General features: G+C 48.2%; 1 protein-coding gene across 2 annotated transcripts in view; it reads right to left on the reverse strand.

The window, feature by feature from the left end:
- Positions 1-1,338: 1,338 nt before the first annotated feature.
- TSKU (tsukushi, small leucine rich proteoglycan) overlaps positions 1,339-20,303 on the reverse strand; it is a 34,991-nt gene continuing 16,026 nt past the window's right edge. For both annotated transcript variants that reach the window (XM_081910023.1, XM_081910024.1), the window contains exon 2: positions 1,339-2,528. In XM_081910023.1, coding sequence (XP_081766149.1) covers positions 1,458-2,519 — 1,062 coding nt within the window. In that variant the 5' untranslated portion in view covers positions 2,520-2,528 and the 3' untranslated portion in view covers positions 1,339-1,457. The remainder of the gene's footprint in view (positions 2,529-20,303) is intronic.

Genomic DNA, 20,303 nt, shown 5'->3' on the forward strand with positions numbered 1-20,303 from the left:
AATGGTCCTTTCAGAATGCACGCCGAAACTCCCAGCGTGGCAAAACGGCAATTAACGGGAACGTGCCAATAGCTTCCCTTGCTAAAAAGGATGTAATGGACGTCATCTTTTATTTATCCTACTCGTTTAAGGCCTGCCCTGATGTTCTGGTAGGGAAGGACGTTAGGATTAGGGCTGGCGCATTAAAGGGAGGGTTCGGGAAAACCCCAGGGCCGGCTCTGTATGGTGTCAAAGGGTACAGTAAAGAGGTGCATGACAAAAGCCCTGTGTGTTAAGGGCTTCCCTCCATTTTTGTTCCACAGCCTTGATTTCTAATCTATTTTGATGTTCGCTGCTTCGTGATAGAGAAGGAAGAGGAGGCCATTTCCCACAAGGGAATAACTGCACGGCCATTTCCCGTTTGTGTCATGTAAACTCAGCCCTACTTGCTGGGAACGGATGGTCTCTTCCTGGCATCCAGCAAAGCAGGGTTTTGTTTTGTTTTGTTTCATTTGCAAGTCATTGTTGCATCCACAGAGCCAGTGTGGTGTAGGGGTTAAGAGCGGTAGTCTCGTAATCTGGGGAACTGGGTTCGCGTCTCCGCTCCTCCACGTGCAGCTGCTGGGTGACCTTGGGCCAGTCACACTTCTTTGAAGTCTCTCAGCCTCACTCACCTCACAGAGTGTTTGGTGTGGGGGAGGAAGGGAAAGGAGGTTGTTAACTGCTTTGAGACTCCTTAAAAAGGTAAAGGAACCCCTAACTGTTAGGTCCAGTTGCGAACAACTCTGGGGTTGCGGTGCTCATCTTGCTTTACTGGCCGAGGGAGCCAGTGTACAGCTTCCGGGTCATGTGGCCAGCATGACTAAGCTGCTTCTGGCGAACCAGAGCAGCGCACGGAAACACCATTTACCTTCCCGCCAGAGTGGTACCTATTTATCTACTTGCTCTTTGACGTGCTTTCGAACTGCTAGGTTGGCAGGAGCAGGGACCGAGCAACGGGAGCTCACCCCATCGTGGGGATTCAAACTGCCGACCTTCTGATCGGCAAGTCCTAGGCTCTGTGCTTTAACCCACAGCGCCACCCGCATCCCTAAGGCAGGATAGAGCAGTGTTATTACTTCCCCTGACCTGGACACTAGACTTCTGTGGATGCAGCCTAGAATACCAATAGCTTTTTTGGCCTCTGTGTCACTCTGCTGACTCATGTTCAGCATGTGGTCCTCTAAGACCTCTAGATCTAGGCAACCATTGGAGGACGTGTGTCTTTCCCATCGTTCCTAGTTAGGGATATTGCCAGGGGAGAGATTTGGGAGCTGGAAGAAGAAATCAAATTAACTCACGCACAACCACCTGTGTCTTCAATCAATCATTGTAATCAAGTATTGAATTATACAAAATATATAAATTAACAGTTTTTACAGAAGGCACATTTGAGGCTTATTGAAGTCCAGGCATCCACACAATCTCCTTGACCCTTGTCACAAAGCATAGGGCGCTGCTGCTACTGACCCATGGCTGTCGTGACAACTTAGAATCTCTTTCTTGGTCTGCCCGGTCTGTCTGTGGTACTGGCCTTCCCGGATCGTCTTAATGCACTTTACATCCTTCCCAAGGGTGATGCTTTTGATGGAAGGCAGAAATTTCAGCATTGTTTTGGATACAGAGTTCGCCACCCCTGTGCCAGACAGGTTGAGCTCCTGCAAAAAGCTGAGGCTGTAAAAAACCTCCGCGTTCAAGGATTTGACGTTGGGGTTGTTGGACAAATCAAGCGCTTGGAGAGCTGGCAGGTTTTGGAAGGCGTAGGGCGAAATCTCTGCCAGGTCGGGAATCCCACTGAGAGACAAGTGGATCAAATCTTTCAGCCCCTGAAATGCCCCTTTCTCAATGGCCACCACTGGGTTCCCGTCAAGGTTGAGGAACCGGAGAGGGATTCCTTGAAGGTCGGGGATCCTCTTCAACCTGTTTCCAGACAGGTTCAAGCTCTGGATGTTGGGAATGGCTTTGCCTTGGTGTCTCGAAACAAGGCTGATCAAGTTGTTTGAGAGGTCCACATTGATGGGCTTCCCTTGACCTTTGGATGCAAAGATGTTGGTGGTGATGTCCAGGATGAAGTTGTTGCTGAGGTCGACATCCCCCAAAGGCGACCCCGAGAAGCATTCGTCTGGAAGGGCCACCAAAGAGTTGTGACTCAGATCCAAAGATTCCAGATAGCGGAGTCTGGAGAAAGTGGTGGGAAAGATCCTGGAGATCTTATTGTAGCTCAAGTCCAAACTAACCAGCGTGGTATATCCGGGGCCGGTCAACATGGACTCGTTGATGGAGTCCAGGTTGTTTGACGATAAATCCAAGTAGGTCGTGTCCAGAGGAATGGGGACAGGCACGATATGGGGCCCGATCCCACTGCAGTCCACCTTGGTTAGGCTGAAGCTGTCGAAGAGACCGAAGCTCTCCACTTCACAGTGGCACCCTGGGAAGCAAGTCTTCGAAGCGCCAACGTTGGGGGAGAGCAGCAGCAGGTTGAACCAGATTAAGAAAGGCATTGCTGGAATCTGCAAAGAGGAAACACAAGTGGAATGTCAGGAAGAGTCACCAAATAGTGGCAGTGTGAAGAAGGTACAATTAGTGGGATGGATAGTTCCGAGAAGGATATTCGAAAGCAGGGGTGGTCCTTACAAAATTACCCTGATTTGGAGGTTGCAAATTAAGTGATCTGGTTTCTAGATGTCATTTGGTTTCCGGACTTTGTCCCGACTCCTGCATCTCCACTGCTTGCCTCAATTTTCACCTGAATGCCCAGGCACCCACCGATTGCATTTTCTGGCAAAATCTGCTTTTTGTTCCAATTGTTTAAGTAGTTTTTTTATTTATTTCATGAGATCTATACACCGCTTGATTGAAAACAACCACCACCCTCAAAGATAGAATAAAAATGAGAAAAATTCACAACCCGACTTAAAACATACAAAAGTTAAAATACTAAAGCCGACTAATATTACCTTCAACTTCCTATGCATTTGGGTAGGCTTGTAAAAAAAAATGTTTCTGGTAGGCACCCAAAAAAGTACAGTGAAAGCGCGTGATTGATCTCAATAGGCAGATAGCTCCAATGTTAACGAGTTCCTACAAATGTGGAACGGGAATTATGTGGCGCAATAGTAGTGCCAGTTCTGTTGATCAAACTTTTTTTTAACTATTATCTTTTATATGTTTTTAGCTTTCTGCATTTTATCAGGGTTGGTTTTAATTTCTGTGAGCCACCTTGAGTTCCAGTTCTGGGGGAAAGGTGGAATATTAATTTGGCGTGCACCCTTCTTGCCAAAGTCTAGCACGCTCCTATGCGCTGGTGTCACGCACTGAGAAAATACGTGCGCTCGCTCCGTGCTACACTCCTTTATTTAAATAGGCTTTGCAAATAGGGCTGGGTGCATCTTTGCCCTGGTTCTGCTCTTGTTTGGCCGGGTGCCTCTCTCCTGAGTCCATCTCAAGCTGCCATCTGGATTCAACTTCCTCCAAGTTTCTGAAACAAATCTCAGAATTGGCGTAAGTGCAGTTTGCCATGGTTTTCCACCCCACAACCCTGAAATTAAGAGTCTCATGCTCTTACCAAGGTGATTCAGCGGGGATAGCTCAGTCAGCAAAGCACGAGACTCACTCTTAATCTCAGGGTTGTGGGCCAAACATTCCTGCATTGTGGGTGTTATGTACTGAAGTTCTCACCCTGGGCCAGCAGGGGGATACTGTAGATAGTTATGCAAATAAGGGATTGAAAGTGACGTTCAGTGATTCGATAGTTTTAGAAAGTTGTTACAGTAATGTTGTACTGGAGCTCTATATAAGCAGACTGGCTGAACCCTTCAGTTCAGTTCTGTTCTGGCCTCTGAATAAAGAAGAGCTGTTTGAAGAATCACTGTGTTGTCTGATATGTTCACCCACAACTTAACAGTAGGGGGTTGGACTAGATGACCCTTGGAACCCCTTCCAAATCTACGGTTCCATGCCAAAGTTTTTGTTTCTCTGAAAGCGGTGACCATAATGGGCACATTTCCCCCGTGGGCTCCCTGATGAGAGCGGATGGATTTTTAAAGCCTATTGAACTTTGAAACATGCCATTTCTGCATGCTTGACAATAAAATAAAATCAGGCTCCTCTCCCTTTTTTCTTAAACAAATGGCACTCCCCATTTCAAAAAATTGAACCCAACGGGGTCAATACTTCCTAATAGCCATGCGGCGCTCTGTTCTTTTCTCCGGGAGAGGTGAAGAAAAGCAGTTTATATCCCTGGCAAGTGCCTTTAACAGCCATAAACTTTGGAACTGGCCTGATTGATCTCAAAAACCGAAGCAGTCGGACCCCAGTGTGAATTTACAGAGGTGGGAAAGTTTAGCAGAAGAATAAGAGAGATTGAGGGAAGGCGGGGGGGGGGGGGGAGGAGAGAGAGAGAGAGAGAGAGAGAGAGAGAGAGAGAGAGAGAGAGAGAGAGAGAGAGAGAGCTATTTGAAAATGACGGCAGACAATAGAGATAAATTCCACAGCCTCGGGAGGAAAGGAACAATCATTAGGGCCTTCTATTTTTAAACAGGAAAGAGAGAGAGACAGCAGCCCAGCAGTGAATAAAAAGCTGTAGGAAATAAATCAAACCTCGAGTGATGTTGTTTTAATAGCTTCTCTTTGCCAGCCCTTTAAAGCATCCCCCTTCTCAACCCCCCCCCCAAAAAACCGTACCTGCTGTTTGTCAAGTTTTAATAGACTCCTGGGTTGTTGGGTTTCCCTCCCCCAGCCCAAAGCACTGATTAATCTGTCCACCTGCATTTAAGTCAAGACTCCACAGCTAGTTACACACAGATTTGTTTTTCCGACACAGGTCATGTTAAAAAAAAGGGGGGGACTGACGGACGGCGGCGGACGTTTAGCTGTTTTAAGCTGAAACCTCAAGGAAAGGAGCGAGAAGCTGGTTCTCCTACCTTCTTGCCAACTTTCATGCTCATCCATAAAAGCGAATAAGTGATGAGGGTGGAGAATCATAGAATCAGAATTGTAGAGTCGGAAGGGACCCTGAGAGTCATCTAGTCCAACCCCCTGCAATGCGGGCTTTGCCCAACGTAGCACTCAAAACCACAATCTCCTGTTCTACCAACTGAGCTAGCCCAGAGGAAGGATTGACTGGTAAACCACTCTGGAAATTGTAGCTCTGTGAGTGGGTATAGGGCCTTCCTAACGACTCTCAGTAGACAGCATCTTAAAAAGCAGAGACATCACCTTGCCAACAAAGGTCTGTCTAGTTAAAGCTATGGTTTTCCCAGTAGTGATGTATGGAAGTGAGAGCTGGACCATAAAGAAGGCTGATCTCCAAAGAATGGATGCTTTTGAATTCTGGTGCTGGAGGAGACTCTTGAGAGTCCCATGGACTCCCAAGAAGATCAAACCTCTCCATTCTGAATGGAAATCAGCCCTGAGTGCTCACTGGAAGGACAGATCCTGAAGCTGAGGCTCCAAGACCACAAGACGCACCTAGAGCTGGACCATAAAGAAGGCTGATCGCCAAAGAATGGATGCTTTTGAATTATGGTGCTGGAGGAGACTCTTGAGAGTCCCATGGACTGCAAGAAGATCACACCTATCCATTCCAAAGCAAATCAGCCCTGAGTGCTCACTGGAAGGACAGATCCTGAAGCTGAGGCTCCCGGACTTTGGCCACCTCATGAGAAGAGAAGACTCCCTGGAAAAGACCCTAATGTTGGGAAAGATGGAGGGCACAAGGAGAAGGGGACGACAGAGAACGAGATGGTTGGACAGTGTTCCCAAAGCTACCAGCATGAGTTTGACCAAACTGCGGGAGGCAGTGGGAGACAGGATTGCCTGGCATGCTCTGGTCCATAGGGTCATGAAGAGTCCGACATGACTAAACGACTAAACAACAACAAACGACTCTGGAAACTAAGTTCCCAGGATTCCTTGGGGGAAGCCATGAGCCTTCAAAGCGGTGAGATGCCTGGGCAGTGGTTCTCAATCTCCGCCCCCCCCCCCACCGGGTCACACTTTGTTCGCACTGCACTGAATTTCTTATTGATAAGAAATACACTGGAAATCAAAAAGAGGCAGCCCCTAGCAGGGCTTGATTTATAACACAGATCTAATCTACTTTATAATATGATCAAGGGCCATGCAGAAAGAATGAAACATAAGAACATTCCCAAAATGTAATTATAAACGAGCCTCTTACATAGGTACTATATAATAATAATAATAATAATAATAATAATAATAATAATAATAATATACCCCAGCCACTCTGGGCAGCTTCCAGCAAAATACAGCGGTACCTCTGGATGCGAACGGAATCCGTTTTGGAGCTCCATTCGCATCCTGAAGAGAACGCAACCTGCATCCGCGCAGTTCGCGCATTACGTCATTTTGAGCGTCTGCGCGGACAGCAAAACCCAGAAGTAACATGCTCTGTTACTTCTGGGTCACTGTGGAGCGCAAACTGAAAATGCTTATTCTGAAGCTACTTCAAGCCGAGGTATGACTGTATTAAAATACAGTAATGCATCAAACATTAAAAGCTTCCCTAAACAGGGCTGCCTTCAGATGTCTTCTAAAAGTCAGATAGTTGTTTATTTCCTTGGCATCTGATGGGAGAGCGTTCCACAGGGCAGGCGCCACCACCGAGAAGGCCCTCTGCCTGGTTCCCTGTAGCTTTGCTTCTTGCAATGAGGGAACCGCCATAAGGCCCTCGGAACTGGACCTCAGCATCCGGGCAGAACGATGGGGGTGGAGACGCTCCTTCAGGTATACTGGACCGAGGCCATTTAGGGCTTTCAAGGTCAGCACCAACACTTCAAATTGTGCTTGGAAACGTACTGGGAGCCAATTTAGGTCTTTCAGGACCGGTGTTATATGGTCTCAGTGGCCACTCCCAGTCAGCAGTCTAGCTGCCGCATTCTGGATTCGTTGTAGTTTCCGGGTCACCTTCAAAGGTAGCCCCACATAGAGCACATTGCAGTAGTCCAAGCGGGAGATAACCAGAGCATGCACCACTCTGGGGAGACAGTCTGCGGGTAGGTAGGGTCTCATCCTGCGTACCAGACTGGTAGACAGCTGCCCTAGACACAGAATTGACCTGCGCCTCCATGGACAGCTGTGAGTCCAAAATGAACTCCAGGCTCTGCACCCGGTCGTTCAGGGGCACAGTTACCCCATTCAGGATTGGGGAGTCCCCCCACACCTGCCTGCCCGCTCTCCGCCAGAAACAGTACTTCTGTCTTGTCAGGATCCAAGCTCAGCTCAGTGAATCTCATCCTGGCCTGCTTGCTGACACCCCTGAGCTCAGCATCTGAGCCACAAATCAAGAAGTCCTGTGTTCAGAATAGATTTCCGACCCTTTCCAGGCAAACGGGCCCTAAATGAGCTCCTTCACTGTCTGATCATTATTCAGGGCGATTTACGGTTCTCCTGAGTTTGCCTGCTCTTCTTTTGGGGGGGGGGAGGGAGAGAGACGGGAGTGATTTTATCCCTGCAAGAAAACAAATAGAAAGCTATGAAGACAAATAAGCCGACCAAAAGCAAACACAGACTCAGCCGCCAAGACAGGAAGAAAAGCTTCATGCTCAGCCCTTAATTAACCCCAGATGCCTGCTTTTTAGCCCCCAAAACGGGCAGCATCCCTGCTTCCTCTAGAATGAGTCCCTGCAGCTACAAAACTTCGCTTATTTAGAGAGTTTCTACCCAGCTCTTCAGCCAAAAAGGCCCCCAGAGCGGCTCGAGTAGAATCAATTCAGACCAGACGGCCCCTGCCTGCAGGCTTGCAATCTGAAATGCACAACACACAAGGGGAAAGGGTTACGGAGGGAAGAGGAAAAACAAGGAAATCTCAGGCAAATTCTCCACACAAAACAAAACCCCACCCCCAGGACGAGTCCTGAAGGTTTAAACTAACTTCTGAATCACTGAAAAGAACATGTTGCGGAAGTCATGGTGAATGTATGGAAAGGTAAGTCTTCATAATGTATTTTTTGGGGGGGGGGAGTGTACAGGGGAAATTTAAAGAATACATTTTAAAAGAATTTAAAGAATAAACACATTTTTTCAAAAGGTTCCCAGAGCAGCTCGCAGTCAATCAACTAGAACTAGACATAATTTGTGTGTTGTTTTTTTTAAAAAAATATTGTATTTTTATGTTGTGAACCGCCCCGAGAGCTACGGCTGAAGGGCAGGATACAAATTTAATACATAATAATTAAAATAAACTTGGCACGCAAGGAAAAAAGGGGCGAGGAGGGACGAGGAAGTGTCTGACGGAGCTGGGGTTTTGGCTAAGCGGCCGGAGCGAGCCCTGCTTTCCCAATCTCTCCCACTGAGGCAGTGTGGTGCATGTTATTCTAAAGCAGCAATGCGGCAGCAAGCAAAGGCTATAGCAGCCAAGTCTGCTGCTTGTGGCTGGAAAGCCAAACAGGAAGTTTGTGACTGTTGCCATGGGAACAAAGGGGCAGTCCATTCTGTACTGAGCACCGGGTGTTAGCTCAGTGGGTTTGTCATATGACCTGTACAGGATGTACATGTTTGGAGGTGGAGTTTATTCTAACTGCTGATGAGTGCAGACATGTTTTCTCTGTACTGAAGTAAAAGACAGGAATAAAAGATGTAAATAGATTTCTGTCTGCTTCTTTCCCCTCCCTGGGGACACCAAAGGGGAGAGAGGAGCAGTTGGTGTGTTTTCCTCACAGCCTGAGGAAAATCGCCGGAACGGACCTCGAGTATGTTTATTCCTGCCGGGAGTCGCCGGAGGGAGGTCTAAGGAATTCAGCCGGTGCCTGAACAGATAGGCACATACCTCAAGACGGGCAGAGAATTCCAACAGTGGTAGCAGAGGATGGTTGCTGTTTTCATCGACCTCTGCATCAAGAAGTGGCCTCCATGGAAGCCTGAGGTGAGAAGGCTGATTCTCTGCAGCCAGAAGCTGACCAGAAGAATCTGAAAGCCAAGCAACGGAGCCCAGGTATGAGTTTTTCGGGCTTAGAAGAGTGAATGCAGATTGAGTTATTCTCTGCTTCACGGGGAGCAGCGTTTGGGTAAAACAGCTCCAGTCAAAAGAGAAACCACATTCCAAACATTCCTGTGGTTAATCCTGTTCGAGGGAAGGAATGCTGTTGCTTAGCAACGAAGGCCATGCCTCAGAGAGGAGAAGTGAAAGTTAAAATGGAATGTTTTGACTACACAGTCTGAAGAGCTCTTGGAACTTTCCAACGCAGCCAGCGTTGAGAGCTGCCAGGTGCACAGAGTGTAAACAAGCCAGCTATTGGATTTTAGAGGCTTGTGTTTGAGAGTCAGTGCAAGGACTCAAAATGGATGCCAAGAGGGGGGGAGGCCTGCCTACTCCAGACCTCCTGACCAGTGACAATTATGCATCTTGGTCTATTAAGATGAAGGCCTTGCTGCAGAATCAGAGACTGTTTGGGGTGATTGAAAACCCCATTCCAGCAGCACCAACGCGTGCTTGGGAGTCACAGGATGTGAAGGCCAGAACTGCCATAATTCTGTGCGTGTCAGATTCGCAGTTGATCCACATACAAGATTTAGACCACGCGAGAGATGTTTGGGACACGCTGAGAAGGACACATCAGAGAGATGCAGGTTCTTCAGCGTTGCTGTATTTTGAGAAGCTGACCAACCTGAGGCTTGCGCCTGATGGAGATGTTCAAGCGCACCTGACGGAAATGAAATTTCTGCGTCAACAGATGGTGGAACGCAATTTCCGTTTGCAGGAGGAAGTGTTTTGCTTCATGGTGATCAACAGCCTGAATCGGACTTACAAAACAGTTGCCAGTCAGCTGGGGTCTCTCCCAGCAGTGGATCTAACGTCGGAGAGGGTCTTTGCCGTGGTTCTTTGTGAACATGACAGACTTACCGCCCTGGAAGTGAAGGACAAGGGGAGCAAAGAACGGAGTTCTAACGCCCCTACTGCTGTTGCTACTGGAGAAAATGCTGTAGCTTTGAACGTTGTCCGATGCTACAATTGTGACCAGACTGGGCATCTTCAGCGGTACTGTAAGAAGCCACGTCGGAACAGAGGAGCTAAGGCGAGCTCCACAAAGTCTGAGGCGTCAGACAAAGGTCACACCAAGCCAAAGGCAAAGACTGCAAAAGTTTTGATGTCGCTAAAAGTCACACCAGAGGTGGGAAACTTCTTTGTCCTAGACACGGGCGCGACGGTTCACATGACAGGACACAGAGGACTATTTTCTACGTTTGAGAAGCAAAGCTTCGCGGTGCAACTAGCCAACGGTCAAAAGCTGGAAGCCACCGGAATTGGGACTGTGTATCTTAAAAGTCTGAACTTGACTATAAGCAATGTTTATTTGGTTCCAGAGTTAAAGTACAATCTGCTCAGCGTTTCGCAGATCGCCAAGAAGGGACTAAAACTGTCCTATGATGATCAGAACTGCGAGATCTACAAAGATGGAGAGTTGTATCTTTCTGCCAAAGAGAAAGATGGACTGTATTTGTTGACTTTTGATCAAAGTGATTACATGAAATGTAATTCTTGTGATTCTAACATGATCTCTTTTACAGGTGTAGCTGAAAAAAACGCCAAGCAGGTGACCTCGAGGGTCAACAGGGCATTTCAGCGGGTGTATGCTGATGTGATTGGTCCTCTAGCACCTTCTAGAGGCAATGCAAAGTATTACCTAATATGTGTTGATTCTTTTACAGGTTTTGTCTGGCTTTACCTTTTGGAGAGACCGAAAGAAGCCTTAGAAAGGTTTAAAGAGTTTTGTGACAAGGTTAAAAACATGCATGATGCTGACATAGATTGTCTTTGCACAGATGAGAAGCCAATTTTTCTTTTACAGGAGTTCCAGAGGTTCCTGAAGAAGAAAGGGATAAGACACAAAACTGCTAGTTCCGAAGAAGCTTGGAACAAATGTGTCTGTAGTAGGGTGAACAAAGAATTGCAAAAGGGAATGCATGCGCAATTGCTTAGTTCACATCTGCCACATGAGTACTGGGCTGAGTCGCTAATGTCATTTTGTTACAGATGGTTGAGAAAGTTTTCAAAAGAGTTGGGATGTTCTCCTTTTGAGAAACTGTTCCACAGAAAACCTTCTGTTGCCCATTTCAAGGTTTTTGGGTCTCATGTGAGAACAGAAGCTCCAGGTGGGGTAAAGAATGCCAGAGGCATTTTTGTGGGTTATGAAAAGGGTCTCTACAGAGTAATTTTGTCTGAATCTGGTCAGGTGATTCTCACAAAATTTCTAGAGAGTGCTCCTGAACAGGAGAGAGTGATTGTTCCAACATTTCCCACAGGTGATGATGATTCTGATGATGATGATGATGAGTTTGATCTTATTGAGTTCAGTAGTACTGATGATGACAGCGATAGCTCAGACAGCTCAGTTGTCACGGTCATTGAGAGGAAATCTCAGATAATGACTAGACCCTCAGAAGAGGAGGATGAACCACTGATTAAGCTTAGTACTGGTTCTCCAGAGAGTTCAGAGGCTGAACCAGAAATCAAAGAAGAGCAGCACCTCTTACGTAGGTCTGAGAGAGCAACGAAGGGTGTACCACCCAAGAGGTATTCACAAGAGTTTGCTAACTTATGTGTTGCTGTTGTAAACGACCAAGGTCAAATTGAAGCTGTGTCTGAGTCAGAGACAAAGGCACAACAGAGAGTTGCTAACCAAGGTAATGCAGAAGCACTCATTCCTTGGAAGTCACACAACCAGAGAGGTACATTGGTAAAACCAGTGACGGGTAGTTCCAAGGGTGGAACTGAAACAACAGGGGAATGTTATAAGTATAACAACTGTTTGTTTTCTTCTCTGGATGACGCTTTGCTCGCAGCACGCATTGATACTTTAGGGGGAGTATGTTATTCTAAAGCAGCAATGCGGCAGCAAGCAAAGGCTATAGCAGCCAAGTCTGCTGCTTGTGGCTGGAAAGCCAAACAGGAAGTTTGTGACTGTTGCCATGGGAACAAAGGGGCAGTCCATTCTGTACTGAGCACCGGGTGTTAGCTCAGTGGGTTTGTCATATGACCTGTACAGGATGTACATGTTTGGAGGTGGAGTTTATTCTAACTGCTGATGAGTGCAGACATGTTTTCTCTGTACTGAAGTAAAAGACAGGAATAAAAGATGTAAATAGATTTCTGTCTGCTTCTTTCCCCTCCCTGGGGACACCAAAGGGGAGAGAGGAGCAGTTGGTGTGTTTTCCTCACAGCCTGAGGAAAATCGCCGGAACGGACCTCGAGTATGTTTATTCCTGCCGGGAGTCGCCGGAGGGAGGTCTAAGGAATTCAGCCGGTGCCTGAACAGATAGGCACATACCTCAAGACGGGCAGAGAATTCCAACAGTGCAATGGTTGCTCCCAGGTGGTGGGAGAGGAGAGAGGATGTCTGAGGCTCTTGCTGCTTCCCCTGCCCCCCTGCCTGGCATAAGGTAAAGGTAAAGGGACCCCTGACCATTAGGTCCAGTCGTGACCGACTCTGGGGTTGCGGTGCTCATCTCGCTTTACTGGCCAAGGGAGCCGGCGTACAGCTTCCGGGTCATGTGGCCAGCAGGACTAAGCCGCTTCTGGGGAACCAGAGCAGCACACAGAAACGTCGTTTACCTTCCCGCTGGAGTGGTACCTATTTATCTACTTGCACTTTGACATGCTTTCAAAATGCTAGGTTGGCAGGAGCTGGGACCGAGCAACGGGAGCTCACCCCGTTGCGGGGATTCGAACCGCCGACCTTCTGATCGGCAGGTCCTAGGCTCTGTGGTTTAACCCACAGTGCCACCCGTGTGCTTCTCCTGCCTGGCATACACCCCCCTAAAAAAAATCCTGCCCACCTATATTTCTTCAGCCTGTCCTTGGAGCAAGGATAATACTCCGATGCGCCTTGGCTTACGGCTTTCCTCTTGGCAGAGCCATAACTCAACATCTGTGGCCGAATGGAGGGGGATTTACTGCGAGAGGATCTCTGGAGAGGAAAGAGACCTGTCGCTCCCACCTGTCTTCCCAAACTCCCCCTGCCCCACCAACGGTCAGGATATCTCTTCAGATAATAGTAATAATAATAATTTATTATTTATACCCTGCCCACTCTGGGCGGCTTTCAACAGAATACAATGGTACCTTGGGTTAAGAACCTAATTTGTTCTGGAGGTTCATTCTTAACCTGAAACTGTTCTTAACCTGAGGTACCACTTTAGCTAATGGGGCCGCACGATTTCTGTTCTCATCCTGAAGCAAAGTTCTTAACCCGAGGTACTATTTCTGGGTTAGCAGGGTCTGTAACCTGAAGCACCTGTAACCCGAGGTACCACTGTATTAAAATACAATAATCTATTCAACATTAAAAGCTTCCCTAAAGAGGGCTGCCTTCAGATGTTTTCTAAAAGCCTGGTGCAGTGGTACCTGGGGTTACAGATGCTTCAGGTTACAGATGCTTCAGGTTACAGACTCCGCTAACCCGGAAATAGTACCTCGGGTTAAGAACTTTGCTTCAGGCTGAGAACAGAAATTGCACGGCGGCAGCGGGAGGCCCCATTAGCTAAAGTGGTGCCTCAGGTTAAAAACAGTTTCAGGTTAAGAACGGACCTCCAGAACGAATTAAGTTCTTAACCCGAGGTACCACTGTAGTTGTTTTTCTCTTTGACGTCTGGCGGGAGGGCGTTCCACAGGGCAGGTGCCACCACCAAGAAGGCCCTCTGCCTGGTTCCCTGTAACTTGGCTTCTCACAGCGAGGGAACCGTCAGAAGGCCCTCGGCACTGGACCTCAGTGCCTCCGATTTATTTCCTCCACCTCCAGATTTATATAACCTTTTGGAGGGCACCGTGTTGGCAACCTAGCCCTCTTGGTTCCGGCTCCATCGACCGAAAAATCATTTATAAAGGGGCTTTTGGACATAACTTGCAAAAGCTAGCACATTGTTTTCATCTTTTTCCCCTCAGTGTGGAAGACACAAAAACATTCCCTCTTCCATCCAGCTGTGACCCAGAACGGGTCACAGGCATTGCCTGTGCTTGTGTCTGATTGGCCTTCTCACCCATCCAAAAAATCATTTCCCTACCTGAACCTCGCCCCATCGCACTGTTGTAAACAAAAATCTGCCCTTTTCCCTTATGGGGTATCCAAGAGCCCATGTAGAGTCCTTACATAGGTTCCCTATTGATAGGAGAGAATAACAGAGGCGAACCAGAGAATATTGAGAAGCAAAGCAGCTAGTAAGCCTGATCTTTATTGATCTGTTGCAACAGGGTGCTCCCCTCACCCGCAGGAGAGAGGAGGGATCCAGAACAATGGCGCACAAGGCTTTATAAAGACTTTTGAAATTGCCACCCTGTAGATCAAGACCACCCCCAGAAACATCATACATACATCACAGAAGGGGTGTAACCTAACAGTGGCGTAGCGTGGAGGGTGCAGGGGGGGCTGGCTGCACCGGGCGCAACATCTGGGGGTTAGGGTTAGGGGGCGCAAATCCATGGGTTAGGGGGCGCAAATTACTTGCCTTGCCCCGGGTGCTGACAACCCACGCTACGCCACTGTAACCTAAGACCACCCCTCAGATACATCTCACCTACATCACAAAAAAGGCGGTCTTAAAACAGAAATTTGAATGTTGTTTTTCTCCTGTCTGGCAGGTTACTTGATTGGATTTCCTGGGGAGCCCGGCCAGTCCTTTGAAATGATAAATACTTATTTCCTGGGCCAGGTCACAGGCTCACACCCTATTCATATCTTAAATGTGTCCTTAAGACAGGATTTATGAGGAAAGAGACAATGGGGAGGTTTCCCACTTTGACCTTGCAGAGAAAAAATTTGGTCAGTTTGGGACAGTTTGGGAATCAAAATGGTTCCAGGTCGGTCTTCCTGTGCTGATCTATGTACGTGCTTGGTTGGTATGCTTATGAACATTACCATATATCTAAGACCTCAAAATTCCTATCACAGCACACAGTGCCTTTTATTTAAACTCCCCAAATAAAATTAAAAAAAGCAGATTGCAAGTTTTGGCTCTGAGCGTATCAAGAGGAACTCAGTGGCAGGTGGGGTGAGAGACACACACACAACCCAGCTTCTGTCACACACTTGCAGGTCTAGAGAAAGCACTTAGGTCGCAGCAGGGTGAAAACGTCCTGAAGACAGCGGAAAGGGATTAAACCTGCAGGCCTGGCACCTCATGACAGGTTTCGTCTTATAAACAGGAGGTAAAGAACAAAAAAAGACCACCCACTGTTTGAGACTTCAGTTTGCTAGGAGCTGAAATTCAGGTCTGCTGGGAGCTGAAATTCAGGTTTGTTAGGAGCCGAAATATTTTTACAAGAACCTTAAAAGAGAGAGTAGGCTCTCAGGTTCAAACAATATTATTAGTGTTATTATTAACTGCATTTCTATCCCACCTTTCCCACACAGTTCTCCCCATTTTATCCTCACAGCAACCCTGTGAAGTAGGTTAGGCTAAGAGATAAAGTGATTGGTCCTGGGTCACGCAGTGAACTTCACGGCCGAGTGTGGATTCAAACCCTGGTCTCCCAAGCTCCTAGTCCAACACTCTAACCACTACACCACACTGACTCTCGATATCCCACCAGGCGAGTGGGGCTTTTGGTTTGAATCAAGTCTCCGCGGGAAAACCTTGCCCGGTTTTTGCACGCATCGCAGCAGAAATGGCAAAAATAACACAAAAACACCAATGCCTGGGAGTCATTTTGGACTCACAGCTGTCCATGGAGGTGCAGGTTAATTCTGTGTCCAGGGCAGCTGTCTACCAGCTCCATCTGGTACGCAGGCTGAGACCCTCCCTGCCTGCAGACTGTCTCGCCAGAGTGGTGCATGCTCTAGTTATCTCCCGCTTGGACTACTGCCATGCGCTCTATGTGGGGCTACCTTTGAAGGTGACCCGCAAACTGCAATTAATCCAGAATGCGGCAGCTTGACTGGTGACTGGGAGTGGCCGTCGGGACCACATAACACCGGTTCTGAGAGATCTGCATTTGCTCCAGTATGTTTCCGAGCACAATTCAAAGTGTTGGTGCTGACCTTTAAAGCCCTAAATGGCCTCGGCCCAGTATACCTGAAGGAGCGTCTCCACCTCCATCGTTCAGCCCGGACACTGAGGTCCAGCTCCGAGGGCCTTCTGGCGGTTCCCTAATTGAGAGAAGTGAGGTTACAGGGAACCAGACGGAGGGCCTTCTTGGTAGTGGCGCCCGCCCTGTGGAACACCCTCCCTTCAGATGTGAAGGAAATAAGTAGCTATCCTATTTTTAAAAGACATCTGAAGGCAGCCCACTTCAGGGAAGTTTTTAATATTTAACGCTGTATTGTTTTTAATACTTGATTGGGAGCCGCCCAGAGTGGCTGGGGAAACTCAGCCAGATGGGTGGGGTATAAATAATAAATTATTATTATATTATTATCTAGAGCAGTGTTTCCCAAGCGGTGTTCCGCGGCACACTAGTGTGCCGCGAGACGTTGCCTGGTGTGCCGCGGGAAAAATTAAAAAATTCGAAAGATATCCGGAGAGGCGGCCTTCAGGCGAGTTTTAATTTTAATTTTCCTTCTCCCACTTAATGCCCCACGCTCGCCCGAGCAGCTTGCAGTCCTCGGTAACCACGGCAACCCGAGGGAGGGGAGGGAACAGGGAAGTCGAGGGCGGCGGCGAGCCGCGATGACGTCAGTGGGCCGCACCGCCTCGCCCTGGCACGGTGTGAGAGCCCCGGCTAGTGGCGCGAGCTTCGGAATAAGTGGGATCCGCATGCGCGAGACCGAGGTCACGGGTAAGGAGCTCAGCCCTGGGCAGGAGGAAGCGGGGCCGCGCGTGCGGGCCACATCCCCACAGAGAGCGAGCCTCCCCCGGCCCACCACTCCGGGCAGGTCCACTCGCATGAGGGGGCGGCGATGGCGACGGCCGGCAGCTTGCCTGCAATGCCATCCCTCGAGCAGGCGAGGAGCCCGGAGGCTACCAGATGCGAGTCCTCTTTCCCACCCTGCTCGGGAGTCCAGAGCACTTGGTTGCATTCAGGATCTAGAGTGGGGAAGCGGGGCTTGTGTCTGGGCTGGACACATTGGGCTGCCTGTGCCGCTCGACCTGTGGGGAGAAATCAGGGTGGGAGTCACGACCGTAAGGCAGGGCTGCCAAGTGTGGCAGAAGAGGACACGGCCGTCGCACCTGTCCTTAGGTAGGAGCTTCTTCCGTGTCGACCTGCTGCCCTAAAGTCTTGGCTTTTTGGCGGTTGGCACAGAAGGAAGGCAAGGGGGAGGGGAAAAAATTGAAACTTACACTTTCGTGCGTCCCTCCCGGCATGACGCTGCGCGCTGACGTCACGGGGCTGTAATGGTGGTGTGCCTCGAGATTTTTTTCATGAAACAAGTGTGCCTTTGCCCAAAAAAGGTTGGGAAACACTGATCTAGAGATCCTGCAAGTCTTTGTGAGTTCAATCCAAGGAGCCCTTGCATAGTGGTAAAAATTAGCCAGGCACGTTTTGCTACTGGCACGGGTTCAAATTGTGACCACACGGAGATCTCCGGGTGCCAAGTGGATGATGGACCTCTCAATTTGCCTGGCCGCTCCAGTTTTCTGAAGCAGGTACATCTTATTCATTGCATTCCCCCCTGCCCCCGTCCTTTTCTGTTTTAATGTTTTGCAAAACACTTAAGAGATTCTGTAGGGAGTATAGGAAAAGACCTGCCAAGGAAAGTGAAAAATATCTTCCTGTATGCGACAACGGCGGCAAGAGTCCTAATAGCACAAGGATGGAAGAACGAGGAAATCCCGACTAAAGAACTATGGCAAGAGATGGACTACGCAGAATTGGCAAAACCGACACACTAACTACGGGACAAGGATAACTGTGACTTCAAAGATTAATGGGAACCCTTTACAAAGTACTTAAAAGACACAACAAAGTGAACTGGACTCCTTGGCAGGTTTTGAATAAACCACCACAAACTTTTTATTGACAACAGCTAGTCAGACAAATTAAGGATCTATACAACTTTGTAACATGCAGAGAATAACATTTGTTGATAAACCAGAGAGAGGAGCTGAGGGACGTCGGGGAGGGGAGGGCGGGTTACTTTATGGGGAGGGGGGGAAATGGGGGGAATTAAGGATGATATGTTTTTTGATAAAACGTTTTGTTGAAATTCCTAATAAAAATATTTTTTAAAAAGAGATTCTTTTTTCTTTAAAATATAAAGTGGAATCAAAACGAAATGAATAAAAAATAAAAAAATAAACCTCACTTATTTAAAAAAGGCGCCTAGGCATTCTGTTACGGCAACCATAACCTAGGGTTTAAGGTGCCGTTTCTAACACTGCCCTTGTGGCTTGTGGAGAGTTGGGAGTGTGACCAAGAAGGTTTGGAGGGAGCAGCTGTCGTGTTTGTGGGCTTTTTCAATATACACAATTTTGCTTAAACTCCTTGGAACGTAATGCCCAGGTAAATTAATAATAATAATAATTAATAATAATAGTAATAATAATAATAATTTTTTAATACCCCGCCCATCTGGCTGGCCTTCCCCAGCTACTCTGGGTGGCTTTCAACAGAATATTAAAATACAATAATCTATTAAACATTAAAAGCTTCCCTAAACAGGGCTGCCTTCAGATGTCTTCTAAAAGTCTGGTAGTTGTTGTTCTCTTTGACATCTGGTGGGAGAGCATTCCACAGGGCGGGCGCCACCACCGAGAAGGCCCTCTGCCTGGTTCCCTGTAACTTGGCTTCTTGCAGTGTGGGATCCGCCAGAAGGCCCTCAGCGCTGGACTTCAGTGTCCGGGCTGAACGATGGGGGTGGAGATGCTCCTTCAGGGGTGTTGCCTGTACTCTGCCACCTGAGCTGCAGCCTTATACCGAGTCAGACCATTGCTCCATTCAGTTTAGGATTTTGCAGTTTGAGACAGGGAGTCTCCTAACAACTCCTGGTACCCTTAACAAACTACAGTTCCCAGACTCTTCAAAGTGCGAGGAAAAGGTAAAGGACCACTGGATGGTTAAGTCCAGTCAAAGGCGACTCTGGGATTGTGGCGCTCATCTCGCTTTCAGGCCAAGGGAGCCGACGTTTGTCCACAGACAGCTTTCCGGGTCATGTGGCCAGCAGGACTAAACTGCTTCTGGCACAACGGGACACTGTAAAGTAAACCAGAGCGCACGGAAAAACTGTTTACCTTCCCACCACAGAGGTACCTATTAATCTACTTGCACTGGTGTGCTTTCGAACTGCTAGGTTGGCAGGAGCAGGGGCTGAGCAACGGGAGCTCACCCCGTTGTGGGGAATTGAACCACCGATCTTCTGATCAGCAAGTCCAAGAGGCTCAGTGGTTTAGACCACAGCGCCATCCGCATCCCGTTCAAAGCGCTACCATGTTACTTTAAGTGTACAGTGCATACGAGGCTTTAAACAAGGGTCAGCAATTTTTTTCAGCGGGGGCCGGTTAACTGTCCCTCAGACCATGTGGGGGGGGGGCGGACTATAATTTTTTTTTTTGGGGGGGGAAATGAACTAATTCCTATGCCCCACAAATAACCCAGAGATGCATTTTAAATAAAAGCACACATTCTACTTATGTAAAAACAGCAGGCAGGCCCCACAAATAACCCAGAGATGCATTTTAAATAAAGGGACACATTCTACTCATGTAAAAACACGCTGATTCCCGCACCGTCCGCAGGCTGGATTGAGAAGGTGATTGGGCCGGATCCAGCCCACAGTCCTTAGGTTGCCTACCCCTGCTATAAACAGTAGGTTGTACGGCATACCTGCCACTCCTCTAAACTCCCATCTCCCAGATTGCGCCAGCCAGGACCTTTTGCTCTCAAGTTCCAAGAAAATAAACCATCGAAGGGGAAGGAAAATCTTAGAAAGCCGCCAGTTTGAGGCAGCCTTGTCGCCAGACAGGAGGAGGATGAACAGCTTGGGTTGAACACCACAATGCCACAAGTCCTTAGCCAAAGTGCCTCATCTCCCCACAGCCCTTGGCAGACTTGTGAACGTTATGTTGCAACACACAAAGGGGTGGGAAGAGGCGATGGGTCTGTCAGGAGCCCTCAGCCGGCACAGAAAAGGGGAAGGGAAGCTTCTACCGCAGCCAACTTGCTATTGCACAATCCAACGGTACTCTGACCTCAACTGGGAGAGGGATCACAGCTAAGATGTGGGTTTGAGGGGTTTTATTTGCACCCAGAAAGGGCTGGGGAATCTCCAGTTAGAAGTGGAAGGAAGGAGCAGTTCCAGCGAAGGAGGATTGGCAGATGAAATGGACAGAATACAGTGGTACCTCGGGTTAAGGACGCTTCAGGTTACAGACGCTTCAGGTTACAGACTCCG

This window comes from Podarcis melisellensis, assembly GCF_964234715.1.
Source record: "Podarcis melisellensis genome assembly, chromosome: 4".
In the NCBI taxonomy this organism is placed as follows: Eukaryota; Metazoa; Chordata; class Lepidosauria; order Squamata; family Lacertidae; genus Podarcis; species Podarcis melisellensis.